This window comes from Asterias amurensis, chromosome 5 (assembly GCF_032118995.1).
Source record: "Asterias amurensis chromosome 5, ASM3211899v1".
Taxonomy (NCBI): Eukaryota; Metazoa; Echinodermata; class Asteroidea; order Forcipulatida; family Asteriidae; genus Asterias; species Asterias amurensis.
The window spans coordinates 5,379,019-5,400,150 of NC_092652.1; the positions used below are offsets into that span (position 1 = coordinate 5,379,019).

Here is a 21,132-nt window from a genome sequence, read left to right on the forward strand (position 1 = left end):
AAACATTGGGGCTTTAAAGACGACGAATTAGACGGATGAGAAACTCATTCTGATTGGTTGACCATTCCTAGGCTTGGAGGTCTTTTTGTGGCTATTTACGAAAAGATAATAAAGCATAATTCCTAAAATAAATATCACAAGACATCACAAACAGTATTTTACATGAAAAAAATATCAAATTTGTTCATTTTATGGTATAATATGATGAAAATTTTACGTGAATCTATGTACAGGTTAGACACATGATTGACCAATGGCGTGGCAGCTCGACTGTACGTGAACAAAACAGCTGGATGCATTTATTTACGTTTTGATAGGATCACGCGCGCTTGCGCAACAAAAAACTTCCGGGTTTATTGATTTTGGCGGGAGATCCAAAGAAAGGAAGTGTTCGCAGCGCGCCAAAATGAGAATATTATTCAACAATAATATTGTAGTACAAATAAATAAGAGTTTTTGGAAATCTCTTCGGGTAACTGATATTTCTTATCATGAATTTAATCATATTTTATTTGTCTAATTAATCTTATTATAGTTTAGGGGAACATTATGATGATGTTGGACTTATCAATAATTCAACTCGGTTCAGCAGTTCCCAAAATTATTATTATTATTATAAGCTACAGAGCATTTCACCGCTTTAGTATAGGGATGATGCACTAGCTTGTGAATCCATGGAGGCTGCATGCGCCTACAGTGCACAATTCTATGGCAGTTTCCAACCTAATGTACCAATACTGCACATCCAAACTGCAACTTAAAACAGAACAGGTTCTTGCATCAAAAGAACAATGAAGTCATAAAATGCCTTTACAAATCAAGATCTTACTGTAGTAAGACTACACAAAATTTACAACATAACATGACACGTACCAGAAAGAGCTTGATGGCACATAAGACAACTAAACAAAGACAAAAGCAATTGGAAAGAGGTAATACCGAAAAAATAGAATTGAGTCTGCAACAGTCAACATTGGATTGACCTAAAAACTGCCCAATCCCCGCTCCAGAGCCCTTAAGCCATTTTCACACTATATTTCCCAGTGAAACCCCGCGAAACGGCCCACCCCTTTCACACTTGGATCACTTGACCCTGATCTACATCAGTGGGCCAAATGTGGAATTGCCACCGCTGCATAGGGCCCAATTTCATAGAGCTGCTTAAGCAAAAAATTTGCTTATAAGCACGAAAGTGGCTCGCTCATTTTACACATGTTACTGGCCAAAATTTTATACCATATACATTGCTTGTGACTGGTATTTAGCTGTTGTTTACATAGCATAACAATTGAGTGGAGTCTTGGCCGGTACTCTGATTTTACTAAGCAAGGATATTTCTGCTTATAGGCAAATATTTTTGCTTAAGTAGCTCTATGAAATTGGGCCCTTGTGTTGGGGTAAGCCGCAGGTTAAGCCAGGCCCAATTTCAGAGCTGCTGAAGCAGCAGATATTGCATTTAACGATTGTCTGCTAGAAAGCAGATGGACAGCTGAGGACACCAGTCAGACATTGTAACATGTGACTTGGTATTTTGGCTGGTAAAATAAGCATAGTTGTGCTAATTGCTTCTACAACTAAGCAGCTTAATGAAATTAGGCCCTGGGGTATTTTCGAAACATTCGACCAGAACCACGTGGAAGCCGAGGTAACCATGGGTTAAAAAAAATCTCAGGCAATCCCCAAGGCTGTATGCGATCCACTGGGATAAGAGTGGAGGGGGAAAATGGCTCCAGTAATAAATTGGATACAGAGAAAGGATGTGAGACAACGTTTGAATAATACACAATTTGACAGTTAGTTTTATTGCTCTTTTATTAAGAAAACAAATTCATTTCGAGTATTTCAGTTATTTACAAACAATTGCATGGACGTACGTGTTATTAGTATTAAACACATTAATATTAATGGCATTAGGCAAGAGCAAGTCAGATATTAATTTTGTAGCAATTTGTAATCAAAGCACAAAGAACATTGGATGCATTAATAGAGCCTAGAATATTTCCGAAAATGTAAATAGACTTAGCCAGATCTTTGAATGTTTGTAAGATACACTTACTCACTCACTCAGTAGACACAAGTTGTCGCGTTGCCACATGTTTGAGTCGGGCTCGATGTCTGACATGCCACACGTAAACTCTATCCTGCATACAACTGATTACCACAAGACATGATATTTGGTCCCCAGAAATAAGTATGACAACTACTGAGTAGGCCTACATATGTATGCATTGTGTAGGCTTAAAGACAGTGGACACTATTGGTAATTGTCAAAGACCAGTCTTCTCACTTGGTGTATCTCGACATATTCATAAAATAACAAACCTGTGAAAATTTGAGCTCAATTGGTCATCGAAGTTGCGAGATAATAATGAAAGAAAAACACCCTTGTCACATGAAGTTGTGTGCTTTTAGATGGTTGATTTCGAGACCTCAAATTCTAAACTTGAGGTCTCGAAATCAAATTCGTTGGAAAATACTTCTTTCTCGGAAACTATGTCACTTCAGAGGGAGCCGTTTCTCACAATGTTTTATACTATCAACCTCTCCCCATTACTCATTACCAAGTAAGGTTTTATGCCAATAATTATTTTGAGTAAATACCAATAGTGTCCACTGCCTTTAAACAGTCTTTTTAGGCTATTTTAATAAAAGTTTTCCAGATTTTCCAAGGGAAAACAAATCAGACTTAAGTAGGAAAAATATCATGCCTGAAGATGTTATGGGTATTCTTTAGTTTTTGTAATTAACTAAGTTCTAAAAGTAACTAAGTTCTCTAGTTCTGAGACGTATTGGAAGTCAGTTTGGTTTTAATATGTAACAAGTCAAATTTAAAAAAAAAGTAGTAAAATTAATGTTCTCAGTCTTCCAAAATCAACGTATGAGAGATACAAAATGTAATTTCTTCTCTTTATGAATAAAAAAAAGTAAAGTGTAATCTTATTTACAATAGCAAAAGAGATTATTTAAAAATTAAGAAAACAAGATTTATCAGTAGTTAATAATGCTGTAGACCTCCTTCAGTTTGGATGTACTCAAAGTCGTTGAGTACAACTCCCAAATCTTATGTAACAAACAATACACAAATTGCTAGCCTTGCTCAAGGCAGTCGCATTGTTCGCTCCGAAAGACGCAGCTGTAAACCCACCCGCCGTATACCCTGTGCATGGTGTGTGCGATCACACTGAATGACCAACCCGTATACACAGCGGCGGTCTTTTTTCGGAGTGAATAATTCGACTGCCTTGAGCAAGGCTAACAAATTGCAAGTAATTTTGTTTACGAAAATTGCTATTTTCAATACAGACAAAATATTGCAGTAACAGCAATTGCACAAACATTAGCATACACTTTATTTTTTACACATGTGAGATATTTACACAAATCGGATAAAAAAAAATCATGAAGCAATTTGTGGCCTTAATAAACAAACAAACAAACAAACACCAGCTATCTATAGCCCTTTTCACAAGCGTCAATTTAGCAGGGGTCCCTTGGTTTAATTTGAGCATGGTTGTGAAACTCCAGTAAAATTTCACTTCAGGTAAAAGGACTCCACTGTTTGGACTGTCTCAAATTTGCTATCCGTCTTGGCCAGTACAAACATTGTTTTTCCTTTCACATGAGGTGCACTGTGTTTTAAGTAGCAACTATGTTTAAAAAAGGCAAAGGACCCTTGCTAAATCGCTGTCATCTGCAAAGGGGTATGTTGCACTCAATTATATAAACACAGCAGCATGAGCCTCAAGATCCAGCGGATTTACGTCAAGGAATCAGCAGTTTCAGCGCTCGAACCGCTGGAACGATTCTTTCCATTGAGACAACTCCTGCAAAATCAAACGGTAAATTGATTTTCTTTTTAAAGGAACACGTTGCCTTGGATCGTACGAGTTGGTCTTTGAAAAGTGTTTGAAACAGTTCAGTATGAAATGCATATGGTCAGAAAGATATTTTAAAAGTAGAATATAATGATCCACACAAGTGTCACTCGAAACTGCACGGTATTCGTTTTACGTCGCAAAATACTTATGGAGTCAAAATTTTGACTCCACAAAATGCCCGACCGGGGTTCTTCGCAACATCATAAGAGGAAAACTGTGCAATTTTGAGGCATGTTTGTGTGGATTATTATGTTCTACTTTTAAATTATCTATCTAACCATTTGCATTTCGTAATGAACGGTTTCAAACGCATTTCAAAGACCAACTCATCCGATCCAAGGCAACGTGTTCCTCTAATATGAAGACAAGGAACACTTGTTTAGCTTCTATTTAAGGGGGCATAAATCGAAAGACTAAACTTTTCAAGGACAAGCCTCAAAACAAAATGTAGCTTGATGAGCCTCCTATGCGCTTTTAAGTGGTAAATGTTGGCAACAGTTTGTGTGACGTGAATGTGGCTTTAATTACGTCACATTCATGAACAAAGATAATTAACAGTTCTGCACTTTGAATCAAACAGGGAACTTCAAGTTTTTCTCAGCCCAGAATGCCATTGCTTACCCAGAATCTCCATCAGGTCCTTTACCATGTCGTCAAAAACGGGGAAAAACTTGCGATAATGGTGCATTCGAGAGATGAACCTGTTAAATATAAATTTGTAAAAAATTGTTAAATTGCAATGTTAACTTTTTGGTTTGACATGCACCGGTTACCACGACATTTGTCACTTACGGTGCCTTGTAAAGCACATAGTTTAATGACTGATATAGTTTCCTTTGATTTCATACAGTCATTTACTTTAGCTGCCAAACAGAGAATTCTGACTCCAAAGCCCAATTCTTTTTTTTTTTTTTTTTTTTTTTTGGGGGGGGAGGGGGACTGTTTTCTTATATAAATTACAACAATTTCTAGGAGTAACTTTTTAATCTACCTGTCCAGTCGTTCCTGTTGTAGAAGTTGGCCGAGTAGGTGAGCTGTTGAACCAGAGTACAACTCACAAAGCTGTTTAGTTGCCGTCACGACAGATCCGGAGGAGGCTTCCTCATCTAGCAAACAAAAAGAAGAGACGATTTAAAACAAATTGCAATAACAATTGCGTAGGGCCATTAAAACACTGGTGACTCATGCCTTTTGAACCCTGGTGCCTAGGGCCGGAGAAACAATAGGGAGACTGGGGCCTACAGAACCCTGATGCCTAGGGTCAACAGAATACTAGTGCGGTAGTGCCTCCAAGTGCCTAGATCGAACTCTGGTGCCTAGGGCATGAGAAACAATATGGAGACTGGGCCCACAGAACACTGGTGCCTAGGGTCTACAGAATACTAGTAGTACCTCCAACAAGTGCCTTCAGAACACTGGTGCTCAGAGTCTATATGAAATTGGTGCCTGGGCCGATATGAAACTGGCGCCTGGAACCTCTAGAACACTGGTGCCTCATGCCTACTGTACTCTAGGCATGTCGTGGCCGAGCGGTTAAGAGCATCAAACTCAAGCTCCGCTGTTTCTGTTCAGCAGAGTGTGGGTTCGAATCCCGGTCGTGACACTTGTGTCCTTGAGCATGACACTTAACTATAATTGCTTCTCTCCACCCAGAGGTAAATGGGTACCTGTGAGGGCAGAGTTGGTTATTGTGATTGATAAGCTTAGTGTGCTACTTATTTGGCGGCACAGGCTGTATGCTCCCCAGGGAGCTGAGATGGTTAAAGGAATGATTTAAGGCCCAGTGACCAGGGTAATAATTATGACTGCGTGACGGACCCGAGCGCTACATAAGAAGCCACTATTATTATTATTATTATTGGTGCCTACATGTAGGGCCCGAGGAGATGGAGAGTGGGGCCCACAGAACACTGGTGCCTAGTGTCTAAAGAACAGTCAACACAGGTGACTACTGACTAGGGCACAAAAAACACTATATTCCTACATAACACTGGTGCCTCATGTCTACTGAACTCTGGCGCCTACATGTAGGGCCTGATGTGACAATATAGAGAAAGGGGCCTACACAACACTAATGCTTAGGATCTACAGAACACTGGTGCTTAGTACCTATGGAATACGGAGTCCCTCAGGCCTACGGAACACTAGTGCCTAGAGCCTACGGTAGACTTAATCTGGCCCTGGCCCAGACTACTTCTTTTTTTCTTGAATTTACTGATCTTCATATGTCACAACATCTGGGTATTTCAAGCCCTGCGGACTAAATATATGTCAACAGCTCTGTGCTTTTTATCTTCAAGATGTTTTCTCGTACATACCGAGGCCAAGGATGTCCTTTAACGAGTGAATGATGTTTTGCATCTCTCCGACGCGCATGTACAGCTCGTTCATCCGCGTATAGACACCGCCCTCTGTTGGTACATCAAACAACCTCTGGAAGTGGGAAACCATCTTGCTATGTTCTGTGTTTGGCGGCGGACCATCTGCCAGCAGTTCCTAGAGTTGGTTGTCAAAAGATGTGTTAATGTCTGAGGCATTATAATAAATAAAATTTAAAAAAATTTGGGGGGGGGGGGGTTTGTAAGATTATAACTAGCTAAAAGCGTTAGGATTTGAAACAGGTTCTCTTCTGCTTGCGAGCTCAGCACCCTAGTAATTAGGACATCAGCAGCCAATTTCACGAAACGCTAGGATTAATCCGATCTCGAGTTAGGAATAGTAACCCGCCCTAACTTAGGATGGGTTCAATGCGTCCTACGCCTTTGGATATGGAACTTAAAGGCACTGGACACTATTGGATATTGTCAAATAACAAACCTGTGAAAATTTGAGCTCAATCGGTCATCAAAGTTGTGAGATAATAATGAAAGAAAAATAACCCTTGTCACACGAAGTTGTGTGCGTTTAGATGGTTGATTTCGAGACCTCAAGTTCTAAATCTGAGGTTTCGATATCAAATTCGTGGAAAATTACTTCTTTCTCGGAAACTATGGCACTTCAGAGGGTGCTGTTTCTCACAATGTTTTATACCACCAACCTCTCCCCATTACTCGTCAACAAGAAAGGTATTATGCTGATAATTATTTTGAGTAATTACCAATAGTGTCCACTGCCTTTAATGACCTAGACATAATAAAAATCTTTTTTTTCTTTCCATCAAATTATAAACAGTTACAAGCAATAGGGTTTAAAACTGTTTCTCTTCAACTTGTGAGCAGCTCAGCACTGTAGTAATTAGGACATCTGAAAGGGAATTACGCGCTTATATCAACATTCTTTACAGGTTAACAAGGAATATTGTATTGTGCGTATGTGTAGTTCTTGTTACCAGGCCTTCGCACATAGCTAGTGCATAAACTCAGCGCTTGCCCTGTAAGCGTAGAATGGTGATCATAAGCGCAGAATTCAGCGGTAAGCAGAGTGATGACATTGGGACCAGGGCTAAATTTCCTAAAGCCTGTAAGCCTAAAACAATAATTTTGCTTAAAGCCATTGGACACTTTCGGTAAACAGTATTGTCCAAAGGCCCATACTTCGTGTATCACATAGCATCTTTAACTACAAAATTACCTGTTTCTGATTTTCCGCCAATAAATGAATCCAGCCCTCTAGTGTTGGTATAACGTGGCGATACGATCGTTGACACCACGTGCTGTGCTTGGCATCTCGGTGCCTGTGACCATGATGACTGTATTGTTTATCATTACTATGACGATGCGAGGAATTCTTAACGGGCAAGTTAAGGCTGGTACCGACCTCCACTACATTGAGCACCTGAGTGGCAAACTGAACAGAGGATTTCGAATCGAGCATGAAAATAATTGGTCTTTGGGAAAAAAAAGTAGGAATATCTTTATCAAGTACAGAAAGGGTGACCAACACATGGTGTATGCTCTAATAGACATTTCAGGCTATTGAATCACAATTTTGTTAAGATTTTTCCCAAGGGCAAAAATGATCAGAAAACAGACTAAAGTAGGCAGAATAACACGCCTGCAACAAACAAAACCGAATATTAATCTAAAAGGGAAGCCTTGTTTAATCGATATATGATAAGCTCCGCCCGTTTAAAGGATTTGGGTACCTTTTCAAAATGTCCATAGATTTACATTAAACTTACAGGGTTTGAAGATAATGATAGTGGAAAGCTTCTCTTCAAATATTACTTGCTGAGGTGCTGTAGTTTTTGAGAAATGAGTAAAACAATGTCATGAAAATACGTTTGTAAATGATTAAAATAATTTTTGTCTCATGAGACGAAAATTATTTTCATGACATTGTTTTACTCATTTCCCCAAAACTACAGCACCTCAGCACGTATTTTCAGGGAAGCTTTTTACTATCATTATCGTCAAGCTGTGTCAGTTTAGTGTAAATCTGTGACATTGTGATTTTTGTCCTACAAAAGTTACATACACCCTTTTAATGTCGACCAATCAAAAGACAGCTAACATGCGCCCAAAAGTCTGACATATAAAACAAACTATGACAAGTTTCTGCCATTTGAATCCAAGTTTGAGCAATGAATGCACTATTAAAGATGTCTTCTCCAGGGCAAATAACTCTTTATGACGCACTGGAACCTGCAACTTTTTAACCCTCTACTTCCCACGTACTTGCTCCATATCTTGATATTGCTGCATTGAGACCCTCTGTAAGATGTCTGGTTTCGGGACTGGGACGTCTCCCCTTCGTCTTGAGACTTTGGTCTCCTTATGTCTTGAAATACCTCTATAAGAAAAGATGACAAAATTTGGCTTATAAAGGGTCACTTTGCCCTGGATCGGGCGAGTTGGTCTATTTTTGGATGATCTTGTCCCCTAATTTTCAAAGTCGGAAAGACGTAATTCCACCAGAAGGCGGAAGAATCTCATCCCTGCATGGGTGATAGTATCTGCTTAATCTCGCCAGAATTGCAACATTTGATGAGAGAGCAGAAGCTCATAATATCAAACTAAAAACTGTTGTACAAAGTTGTGTGTACTTTATAGAAAGGTTTGCGGTAACACCATGTAATGACTATCTCTAATGAGTTGAGGTGGTTCTGAAAAGAACCATTGGTTTCAACTCGACGTTTCGATCAGTATGCTCTGATCGTCTTCTGGAGAAAGCTGGACTCTGGAGAATGCTGCATGCTGCTTAAGTACTGTGGAGGTGGATTGGTGATGCACGAAGGCGGGAAATAGAGGCGGGAACTTGTATGTGCTTGCCAATTTCATTGCTGAAGTTGAAAACTACTGATGTTGGAGACCTTTGACCTAAAACATCTGCATCCTTTTGAGGTATTACTTTGTTCTTTAGTGTATAGATTATATTGTGAAGTAAATCAATTTTAAAAAATCAACATTTGGGGTGGGTGGGTGGGTGGGTCAAAACAATTTCGAAAAAAAAAAAAAAAAAAAAAAAAAAAAAAATTCTTCATTTTCTTTTGTCTACAAAGATTTGGTGTGATACTTCCATGAGGATACTTTGCAGACTATAATTGAGATACATATTCCGATACTCAATAAAATGAATTATATCTTTACCTTACACTGAGCTGGTTTAATATCTGGATGACTTCTTCTGTCTTGCTAGCAATCTGATCAACATGCTGTCGACTCTTCGAGGAACTGTTAAGAAAAATATCATCAGACCTGTTATTCAACCGATTGAACTTATCATTTTCTTTTACTCAAGTGTGTGTCATGTCCTAGTCACAAATGTTTTATTTTGTCATACTTTCCTTGGGGTCTTTACTAAACAGGCAATGCTCTTTCCACATGCATGTAAATTTCTACCTCATATTCCGTTTTATTTTTTACTTTATTTATCGGTATTGCCCCTAACTTTTTTAAGGTGACTGCATGATGCTTAAATAAATTGTAAAATTTCCGGGAAAAAATATTACTGAACTGGGTCCAATTTCATAGAGCTGCTTAAGCACAAAATTTTGCTTAAGCAAAAAAATCCTTGCTTCGTAAAATCAGATTACCAGCTAAGACTCCAAATGTTATGCTAAGTAAACAATAGCTAACTACCAGTCACAAGCAATGTATGTGGCATGAAATTTTTGCCAGTAACATGTGTAAAATAAGTAAGCTATTTTCGTGCTTTTTGCTTAAGCAGCTCTATGAAATTGGCCCCTGAACTTAAAATGTGAGGTATGTGGGGTTTGTTGTTGAAATGTCGAGACGGTCGATTTGTTGCTCCTTCTTCTTCCTTACAAGTGCTGCTTCATAAGATTACCGCACTGTGGCTGGGCGCAAGCGTGAAACCCTGAACCGCAACCTCAATCAAGTGCACTCTAATACAAGTAAAAACTGGTCAGCAAGATTACTAACTAAATGAAACACTCAGTGAAATCTTGAATGCATCCTTACCTGGCAAGCAATGGATTGGATCTCAAGACGCGAAGATCGCTGGACACCGATTCCGTGATTTCATGCAGCTGCTGGAGCACTATGGCTAGCTCCCTCTGGAAAGAAAAATGATAAAGTTTATGACAATGGACCGATACTTTACCATGAAACAATGGACTTTTTTTTTTTTTTTTTTTTCACAAAACACAGGTGTGGAAAGCACAATGGGTTTTTGTTTGCTCAAAGTATAAACATTTGGATAAATATTTAACACTTGTAAAATAAAGCCCTTCTCTTTGTTCGAGGTTAACAGTTTAGGACAATCTGGCTGGCTGAACTTCAGCCATTTCAGCCTGAAGCCTAAACTAATAAACACAGCGAGACCTTGCCTGACTGACTAATATTGGCAAAAGGAACTGTGGGAAGCAAAGGGGGCTTATCACAGCTCCTTTTTGCATCCCACAATGCCTTTTGGCATGTTTGGCTCTTCAGCAAAATCAGCCAAGCGGATTTGCGATGAGGTCTGTGAAACTGTCGTTAAGCCCGGTTCATACTTCCTGCGAATGCTTCGTGCGAAGTGAAGTTTCTTGCATCACAAGAAGAAAAAACAGCGCATACCGATTATTGCGTCACCAAATTTTGCATTTGCAAGAAGTATGAACGGGCGTCACTCTGCTCTGTCCAAGTAAATCAATCTCACGTTCTTAGTACAGTCATTTGACCAGTTCGGGATCATTGACCAGTTCGGGATCACTTCAACTTTGCAATAACCAAATAATTATATCACTTCTCATTATTACCAATTTCTGTTGATAAATGTGAAGATTAACACCCATTAAACCAACAAACCCAAAAATAAGGTGCCAAATATCATCAGCAAATAAATTATGGCTGTTTTCCTGAAGGTTGTCTGCGAAATTTATCATTTTTTTGTTTAAAAATGTTGGTTGAAAAACACTGTTAAAACTTCTTACCTGTAGAATTGGAGTGCCGGGGCAAAAAATATTTATGTAAAGTGATAAGAATGTGTAAAAAGACATTCCTGTAAATACTGTGCAGTCATCTTGTTTTTTTTGAGGTGACGAAGATCCCAAAATCTTCTTTGGGCGGGCAGCTTACCCTTGACCAGTTCGGGATCACTCAACATCTCATTGCGTCAAATTGTGCCGCACTAACTTACGAAGTCAGTAAGTATGGTAAAATCATACTACTGCAGTAGAAAGTTTATTTAGTTGATTTTGAGAAACATTACTTCAACAAATTCTTGTAGATTTTTTATTTTGTGAGAAAATTAAACTTGGAGGGGTCAATATTGCTTTTTAGGTTCACTTCACTTTTTCATTTGCCTTTGCTGTTGTTTTGGGGTTTTGTGGCTGGGTTTTTGCGCTGCTATTGAAGACACTTGCATGACATTCACTAAAGAAAGGAAGTCCAAGTCCATGCCAACACACCTCTGAAGTTTCGTGTCCTTGAGAGACAGTTTTATGAATGGGAGTATGGGTTTGCAATAAAGGGCACTCTACTGATTCAGAATAGATTCAACTGATCCTGAACTGGTCAAACAGGTGACGATACTTTTCTCAAAGCCTCTTCAAAAGAACTAATATTTTTTCGTCAGTGAATACTTGGTGAGTTTTATGACATGTTTAGGTAAACTGATAAACTTTTTTGTTTAAGATATCAAAGAGATTGCAACAAAAAACAATGTGAATTCAAAAAGTGATCCCAAACTGGTCAAACAACTGTAGTTACATAAAAACTATAATTATAGACACTTTTATACTAATATTAATAAATAGCAGTTAATCAATTGTGTAAAGAACTTTAGTTACCTCGACATTGTTGTGACTGCTGTGAGCCATCTCTACTGTACTGTAGTCTGTACTGTACTACTTGAAATCCTGTGATCAGTCGAACAAATTATTTAGCCTTGAAAAAAGGAAGATTATAAATTATTGGGGACACGATGACGATAGTCAATTGTGGTTGAACCTTACTCAGTTATCATGGTATTAATTTATATGCCGTTTGTATCTAATCCGATGCAGGCCTGATACTTCACGGAGGCAACGAAGGCGATTGCCTCCATGCCCCCTGGTCATTGCCTTTGTGCCCTTGAAATGATCCAGTACAAATTTGCAATTTAATGTCATACTAAGGATGCCCTTTTCTGGTTACCAAGAAGAAAATGCCTTGGTGCCCCCTTTCAAAAACGAAGCATACACTACAGACAGCCTAGTCTTGGTTTAAGACTCTCCAAGTAGGCGTACCTTTCGAATTCCAATGCAATCGTTTAGTACCTTTTTCTGTCCATTTATTGGCATAAATATTACTCACCATACATGCGCACGCTTTTGATAACATCTGTCAACACCAACGAATAACATAGAAGACGTTCAAATTTGCGCCACCACACGTTTCTGTTTGTTCCCGCAACTTGATCCCCGCGCAAACAATCAATCAATCAATCACAACTGGGATCGGAGCTCAATGTTGCTAGCGCGCAATTAACGCGGCCTTTTTCCGCATTCGCGCAAGCTGTCATTTTGTTTTTCAAGGCACAAACTTCCCCTCCTGATTTTTAGGTTTGCGCAGGGGGCCGGGTAGCGTGGTCCGGTTCTACTGTGTAGTTCGTATCACAGCAGCCTCGCTCGCAATTTTTTATTGACGTGTCTGTAGACAAGCTTCAGTTCAAAAATTGCGCGCATGAAAACTGCAGAAAATTTAATAAGGCGATCTTCAAAGATTGCGCTCAACAACCCTTTGTGTTGAGATTGAGAAGTATAGTAACCATACTTTAAAGATAAACCGGCTAAAACAGTATTTCACTCAAACGTTTGTGTCAAATGAAAAATTTTACCATTAATCAATTTTCAATGATGGTGAGGCATTGGGCGGATGAGGGTTTGCTTACAGGTGTTAAAATGTCACTTAATAAATCAATGACGATATTACGAAAAGTAAAATGGATATAAATGTTTATATTTAGGGCGTGTCTTACTTCAGCCACGGTAGAAATAGACCAACTGAAAAAATAAAAATAACTGAATGGCAAACAACCTGCCTTCATTCGGGAACATTGTATGCTAAATATTTTCCCGAGGGCCCTAAAAAAGCAGCTTGGCCATGAACACTATTGCCCCATGTCTTGGCCTTGGTGCCCTTCAACAGTTTCTAATTGACTTTAAGATTTCCACTGGAAGGGGCCCTTAGCAACATGAAAATGGCCTAAAACTAGACCCAGTGACTGGGGCGCTGTACTCCTTTTAAACAATTTTTGACTTCATCTGTCGTACTAGCAGATACGACAGATACGACAGATGAAGTCAAAAATTGTTTAAAAGGAGTACAGCGCCCCAGTCACTGGGTCTAGCCTAAACCATGTTCAAATATTAAAGGAACACGTTGCCTTGGATCGGACGAGTTGGTCAAAACAAAAGCGTTTGTAACCGTTTTTTATAAAATGCATATGGTTGGAAAGATGTTTTAAAAGTAGAATACAATGATCCACACAAGTTTGCCTCGAAATTGCGTGGTTTTCCTTCTACTGTGCGAACTAACATGGTCGGCCATTTATGGGAGTCAAAATTTTGACCCCCATAATGGCCGACGTGTTAGTCGACGAGGTACAAGGAAAACCACGCAATTTCGAGGCATGTTTGTGTGGATCATTGTATTCTACTTTTACAACATCTTTCTACCCATATGCATTTTATAAAAAAGACCAATCCAATTCAAAGACCAACTCGACCGATCCAAGGCAACGTGTTCCTTTAAATTCCAGGAATCCAGAGGATGGGGCAATGTTTTAAAATGTCATCTAATTTTTTGGTCATGTGCTTTTTAAGGGCTTTGGCATTATCGGTGGGTCTTTTCAAATGTCTGGGGGAGGCAAGAGAATAAACACAAAACACACAACTACTATGAAAGAATTGGTTAATTCATTTTATTTACGTCAACAGTAACTTAAATAAGAGCATTGCCATTCGAAATGACAAAACTGAGGTTTCTCTGCACACGTAGTAAATGTACACCAAGTAAATACAATATATACAAACTGTACTCAGTAGATGTAACGACAATTCTGAGATTCTATCATTATTTTGAGCTTGGGGATAAAGAGATCCCAGATTCTGGGCCTAATTTCATAGAGCTGATTAAGCAGAAAATATTGCTTACACAATTTTCTGCTAAGCAGAAATGAACAGGATACCAGTCACAAATAGTACACATGACATGTAAGTTTGGCTGGTAACTTTATTCTTATAAGCAAAATTTTGTTGTGCTTAGCTTTTTTTGGTGCTTAGGCAGCTCTAAGAAGTTGGGCATTGTTCTTTCTAAAATTTATTTAATATTGTTTTCTCTTTTATCTATAATTTATCTGTCATTCATAAGTACACTGCCCCATTTAGTTTATGTGGTTGAAGAGCTTGAGTCCAGTGTGTGCTTGACTGCTCAGCCATGCTCCAAAATACGAGTAACAAAATATTTCAAACTGCTAAAGGGAATCACAATTGCATTTGGAAAGGATTAATCACAGTTTGAATCCAAATTGTCTGATCAGTCAATAGCAGAAGTCTATTTAAATTAAAATTGCAGCCACTCAGTTTCCAATAAAAATCCTAAAACTAAACTGTGAACGCTATCAACTTGACTTGTTTCAAGAAGAAAATCAACAAACTGTCAACTTTGGGAGGAAAATGAGATTGGTCCTACTTCAGAAAAGAGAACCATTTCTAACTTTTATAATTATAATTACTGACCTTTGACCCTAGTAGAGTCTTTTCAAAGGCTAAAAAAACTCCAAAACATAGAAAAACTTGGCTAGGGTAAACATTTCAGGTCATTCAAGGCACTGTACACGCTTGGTAATTGTCAAAGACCAGTGTTCTCACTTGGTGTATCCCATCACAAGCATAAAACAACAAGCCTGTGAAAATTTGGGCTCAATTGGTCATTGAAGTTGCGAGAAAATGATGAAAGAAAAAACACCCATTTGTGTGCTTTCAGATAGGAATATATTTTAGTGAGTACTTCAGAGGGAGTCGTTTCCCACAATGTTGTATACTATCAACAGCTCTCCAATGCTCATTACCAAGTTAGGTTTTAAGTTAATATTTGTTTTTAGTAATTACCAAATGTGTACCTTCCCTTTAAACATTTTTTTGCATTTATACCACGGGTCATTTTGCTTGGACAAGTACATGTAGTTGGTAAAAGCTAATCTTTTTTTCAGTATAAATAACAATTTACTGTAATACTTTTCCTAATGATATCGAAATAGAAAGTACTGTTATGAAATACAAGGGATCTATGCACAATAAATAATTTACTTAACAACTGGCACTTGAACAGCACAGGAATTCAACTCTTCAGCAGGAAAAACAAATGCAGAAAATTCAAATTTTCCTATTGACCACATGTACCAGTCTGAAGCTAGCGACATATTGAGCCCTTATAGCATCTGGTTCCAATTGTTACTCCCAAAGAACATATAAACACTGTCCCATGCAACCCTCAACCTCCAGCCCTTCCTTCTCACATCCCTTTCCTGTTAAAAGATACAAAAGTGCATTTTGAAAATGAGCAGTCCAGAACTACTTCATTTTTTTTCCTGCCGCATCTCTTTATACAACAAGCAATTCAAACCAGGGACCTATTTAAACAAAAGAAGACAATAGAGTGCATTGTTAAGGAGATGTCCATGGTTGGAAAACATGCACAAAACCAATGGGTGCTGTTGCAAAAAAGTTGGTGTATTATAAACAAAAGAGGGACAATAGGAGTTACACGATTGCAGGCGTGTACACCCTTGGGTGCTTTTAAACTTCCGCAGAGCATCCCACGCGGATTTTTGTTGGGCTGAATTTTTGTAATGATGGATTTCTATTTTATGAAATTGGGAAAAAACGTGGATCGGCGTAAGAGTTGCATGCCTGATACCAAATCGCAATTTATTCAACACTCTTTAAGTCGTTTCAAGCAGTGACGAGACTCCTTCATCATCGTACCCGACCCTTCTTGCTCCTGGGCGTTGAGGCAGAGTCAAGCTGTTTCCTCTTGGACGGAGTGCGTCCGCTTCGGGAATGATGGTTCTCATAAAGTCTGTAGAGAGTAAGATTCGAAATAAAACAAATAAACGCATCAGACTTATGTCAAATTAGTTAGACAAAAGGATGCGAAAAAGTTTTTAGTAAGGCTTTGGTAGAAGGGTGTCCAAATTTACTGGAAATTAAAAAACTAGGTGTCCAAAATTTTCACTTACAATAAATTACATGAAATTGACAAATAAAACGGGGTGTGTATAAGACACCCAGACACCCTTTGGCTAACACTATAGTTGCATGCATTTGTTTGACATTCACGATTGAGCAATAAAAACATTAAGCATTACATGTAGGCGAGGGCAGAGATGGTTCTTGTGATTGATTTAGCCGAGTAGTGCACATTAATGTTGCACAGGCTGCATACTCCCCACCAAGGAGCTGAGATGGTTTAAGGAGTGAATTAAGGCCCAGTGACCAGGGGTAATAATGTTGGAAGCGCTTTGAGATGCCCTCCTGGTATAAAAAGCGCTATATAAAAACTGGTTATTATTATTATTACTAAGCCTTAAGGGAATGATGGTTCTCAAGTGATGGTAGAAATAACTGACCTCTCCATGATTGGTTTGACCTCACTGATGAAGTAGTTGGAATGTGGCGGTGCTTCATCTTGCATAAGGAAGTCTGCGATGAACTCTGGTTTTAGACAGAGTATACCAGCAGAGGCCATAGCTTCCAGATCAATCTGCCAAAAAAAAAAAAAAAAAAATTATTAAATGGATTTGATTGCATGTTAAATAAAACTCCTGAAAATGTTTGAAAGTCTCATCTAAGGGGCCGCTCGCAATTATAAACATTTTCACAAGCGTACGCTGGGAGTTATGGCAGTCTGACCCTTTTGTTTTCGTTTTTCTGAAAAATTTCTACTATAAAAACTGACATCTTTTATTGCTTTTTTGCACTGTTAGATACGACAATTTTTAATTTTTTTGTTTAAACCTTTGAAAGTCAGATATTAAAGCTGTGTCTTCTCCAAAATACGATCAGAGCATACTGACCGATACGTCGAGTTGAAACCAACGGTTCTTTTCAGAACCACCCCAACTCATTAGAGATAGTCATTACATGGTTTTACCGCAAACCTTTCCATACAGTTATTTCCACCATGTAAAGGTTCAAATCGTACTTAAGCTGTGCCTTGTTCTTATTTGTGTGCTCGTAATCAACAGGGTTTGTATGCGATTTACATTGAAGTGTCTCCATGTAGAGTAGTGAACAAAAGTTAGAAATGTCTTTGGACACTTTAAGGGGGGAGGAAGGGTTATGAAAAAAGTGTGTGGTTTGACACCAGACTACTTGCCATCCCCAAAACACGCACCACTACTGGTGAAAAAAGCTTCCACGCTGCTGCCCCCAAACTCTGGAATGATTTACCTCACAGCATCCGCCACTCTAGCTCACTAGCAGCCTTCAAGAAATCTCTCAAAACCCACCTGTTCAACTGATTTGCTTGCTTTTATTTATTCTTTGCTCTTTGTTTATTTTGTGTGTACAGCGCTGTGGTACTTTCCCCTGTTAGTTAGAGCGCTTTATAAATACCTTGTATTATTATTATTATTATTATTTGTACGGCCCCTTAGTCAAACAGGTGAATCCAGTAGGGTCAATTTCATAAAGCTGCTTAACAGTAAGTAAATTTCTGTGAGAAATCCAAAATGTTTTTGTTGTTGTGGATATCAGTCGCTATAACTCACCGCCCCTTCTGGTGTCTTAGTCTTCTGCAGGTCCATAAAGGCATAGGTGACATGGTCCAGGCACCCAAATGGGGGTCGCATGCTCGCAATCTTCGCCCCTCCAGCCTGGAGTATTCTTTTGAAGCCCGCCTCCTTCTGCCGATCGATGTAGAGAATGACGCGCCATCCGCTGAAAGCTCCATACAGCTCTGGGTCATACCCAGCCTGTGGTAGAGGGACAAAGACTCGGGGATTACTGTCTAGTCTATAACCTAGTTGTGTATAAGTATCATTCCTAAAGTTCCGAGTAACTGGCAGAGCCTAATCAAAGAGCAAGGTTGTAGCTGGACCAACTTTTTAGTGATGGGCAAAAAATTATTCATGTATAATTATGGGGCCGTTATTATGGTAGGTTTCCAAAACTGTGCTGTGTTATGGGGTCCTGCAATAAGTTGAATGGCCCTTTGTATGTGTTACTTCTCTGTGACATTTGAAACTCCTTATCATTAGCTGTGTCTCAGATCAATAAACAGTGGACGACATTTCACTTTTTTTTCTGTGAGTTAGTGCAAAATGTATTTTGCTCAGAGGGAGGGGGGGGGGGGGCATTTGGAGTCCTGGGCAGGCCTGCCCAGCACCACCCTTCATGGCTACAACACTGTCAAAGAGCACCATTACCTGGGGGTGTTCTTGAAGTTGCCTACGCCACCTGCAAGCAGCGAGAGCCAACTTGCCCGTCTGTTCATTCAGCGTGCTGAGGTCTGTCGCGCTACCCCACTCATGCAGCTCCTCCTATATAAACAGTCAAAACAAAAATATCAATCAAGACGAAATTTCATAAAGGCACTGGACACATTTGGCAATTTTTTCTTCTTCTGGAAGGGTCAAATTAGTCTGGTTCCTCTTTTACTTGATGCATTATTAGCATCAAGGACAGCTGTTGGATACAGGAAACATGACCTAGATGGTGACAGTATGATCAAGGGGTGTTTACTGATTGAGGGGATGAGGGTGGCAGCTTTTACCTCAACAAACTCTCCAGCCTTCCGAGATGCTTCCAGGAATGATTTATGCAGCACCCATTTCCCGGATGCCAGGCAGGCCAAATACTTCTCATTGCGGGTGGGATTGCCTGCAAGAAAGAACAAAAATTCAGAAAACATTTTCTACCGAGAATCAAAAATCTCCATCACGCTAAGAATTCAGATTGAATACAATTCATCTTCAAGGGGAAAAAAAAGAACTAAAAAAATTTTTTCTACCAAGAAACAACAAATCTCCATCAGGCTTAGAATTGAGATTCAATAAAGTTCCCCCTCCAGGGAAAATAAGAAATAAAAAAACAGATAAAACATATTCAGCGACCAAGGTTCACACTCACCGACCACTATGTGCGTACAGCTAGGGACGAAATACATCCCGTCTTTAACGACAGCCCCGAGCTTCTCAATGAGGTCACTGTAGTCAATCTTCTCATCCTGGCTCATGCCGGATAGGAGAAACGTAGGCTGCGGCTTGGTGGGTACCTAGAGTTATCAAGGTGTTAAAACAATATTGATACAGGTAAACTATTCCATAATCAGGGAGCAGCAATAGAAAAGGCCCTGACACCTGCAAGTTTATGTGTTTTATGAACTGAGAGAGATTCGGTTGATGAGCAAAGAGAACAAGAACAGGTCTGGAGAGGACAGATAATCCGGGGCGCATCGATTGAGTGTTTTTTAAGTTTGGACCATTATATGAAATTGAATACGTTGGGCAACTGGAAGCCAGTGTAATAGACCTTTATCACGGTGTGGTCTACTTGATTTTACCCCATTCCAACTCATTGTAACCAAACTGAAGCTGGATGAAATAATAGTCTGGTGCCATGCGCAATGAATGTTAGCATTCATTACTGTTATTGGAAACAGGGAACATGACCAAGATGGTGCCAAAGGCATGAAAAGGGTCTATTGCTTGAGAAGTGGAGATGTGTGGGTGTGTTTGTGCAACTTAAAGACAAGTCTAGCACATTAGTTTTGAAACTGTTGAAGGCGAGACACTTTACCTCTAAGTTGGAGGCAGTGGTGTTCTGCTTGCGAGGCTGAGGGGCGACTGGTGGGTTGGCTACCGGCAGACGGATGGAAGGAGCTCTCGGGGTAGGAGGCGTTACAGCAGAGTCTCTAGAGTCCTCTTTGTAGGGCATCTCTCCCATGGCACTCCCTCGAAGGAGACCTCTTGGAGAGACCTGAACGAGGCAAAGATAACAATATTAAAGCAATCGCACAACATCGATAAACAGAATTGTCCAAAGGCCCACACTTGGTGTATCGCAACTTTATGTATAAAAAAACAGACCTGTGAAAATTTACGCTCAATCGGTCATCGGAGTCGGGTGAAAATAACGGGAAAACCCACCCTTGCTTTCAGATGCCTATAAAAGGCTTCAGGCCTGAAGGTTTTATCATTTTCAAATATGTGAGTGAGAATACATTACTTCGGAGAGAGGGCCGTTTCTCACAATGTTTTATACTATCAACAGCTCGCCATTGATCGTTAACAAGGAAGTTTTTATGCTAACAATTATTTTGAGTAATTACCAATAGTGTCCAGTGCCTTTAACTTTTGTACACTGTTTTTCAGTTTTCTATGGTAATGTTTTGAAAAGATAAACAGGAAATCAGCTGATCAGCTGATATTCTATTTCTTAAATGTTTTGAACAAACCTCTCTTCCCATCTCCATATTCTCGTCGTCTTCAGCATGATCCTGGGATGGGCTGCAGGACCTCTTCAGATGAGCCATGATCTTCTCTCTTTCCTTCCGACCCGACTGGTCGTCCCAGGTTATCTGTACATTCTGAGAGGCCTCGGGGTGAACCTCCGGGGGTCGCACTAAGAAAACATAAAGCAGGGATCAATCGATCTGAAAACATTTATATAGCGCCAAAATCAACAAAAATTGTTCAAAGACACTCAAGACATGACAAGATATGGAGTTAATTGCAAAGGTCGTGGGTTCGAATCCCACCCGAGTAATATGCCAGTGATTTTATTCACAGGACTCGGATAAGTACTGAGTATACAGTGCTAACACACATCGGTGTAAATGGGTAAAAAACAAAATTAATATTCTTTATCCCGGTGCAAATTTAA

The 21,132-nt window shown here is 39.4% G+C and overlaps 2 protein-coding genes across 3 annotated transcripts in view; both read right to left on the reverse strand.

Moving 5' to 3' along the window:
- Window positions 1-1,814: 1,814 nt before the first annotated feature.
- Window positions 1,815-12,660, reverse strand: LOC139937210 (uncharacterized). Its single transcript, XM_071932291.1, has 10 exons — window positions 12,557-12,660; window positions 12,052-12,148; window positions 10,241-10,335; window positions 9,407-9,490; window positions 8,495-8,609; window positions 7,449-7,664; window positions 6,197-6,374; window positions 4,870-4,984; window positions 4,500-4,579; window positions 1,815-3,824 (listed from the first exon to the last, which is right to left on the reverse strand). The coding sequence occupies exons 2-10, from the start codon at window positions 12,079-12,081 to the stop codon at window positions 3,763-3,765; spliced, it is 975 nt and encodes a 324-aa protein (XP_071788392.1). The 5' UTR covers window positions 12,082-12,148; window positions 12,557-12,660; the 3' UTR covers window positions 1,815-3,762.
- A 1,499-nt stretch (window positions 12,661-14,159) lies between these two features.
- The window catches only part of LOC139937185 (DNA topoisomerase 2-binding protein 1-like), a 32,378-nt gene continuing 25,405 nt past the window's right edge, over window positions 14,160-21,132 (reverse strand). For both annotated transcript variants that reach the window (XM_071932246.1, XM_071932245.1), the window contains exons 25-32: window positions 20,705-20,871; window positions 20,047-20,226; window positions 19,378-19,522; window positions 19,022-19,128; window positions 18,675-18,788; window positions 18,018-18,221; window positions 16,875-17,008; window positions 14,160-16,324 (exon numbers count right to left, since the gene is read on the reverse strand). In XM_071932246.1, coding sequence (XP_071788347.1) covers window positions 16,222-16,324; window positions 16,875-17,008; window positions 18,018-18,221; window positions 18,675-18,788; window positions 19,022-19,128; window positions 19,378-19,522; window positions 20,047-20,226; window positions 20,705-20,871 — 1,154 coding nt within the window. In that variant the 3' untranslated portion in view covers window positions 14,160-16,221. The remainder of the gene's footprint in view (window positions 16,325-16,874; window positions 17,009-18,017; window positions 18,222-18,674; window positions 18,789-19,021; window positions 19,129-19,377; window positions 19,523-20,046; window positions 20,227-20,704; window positions 20,872-21,132) is intronic.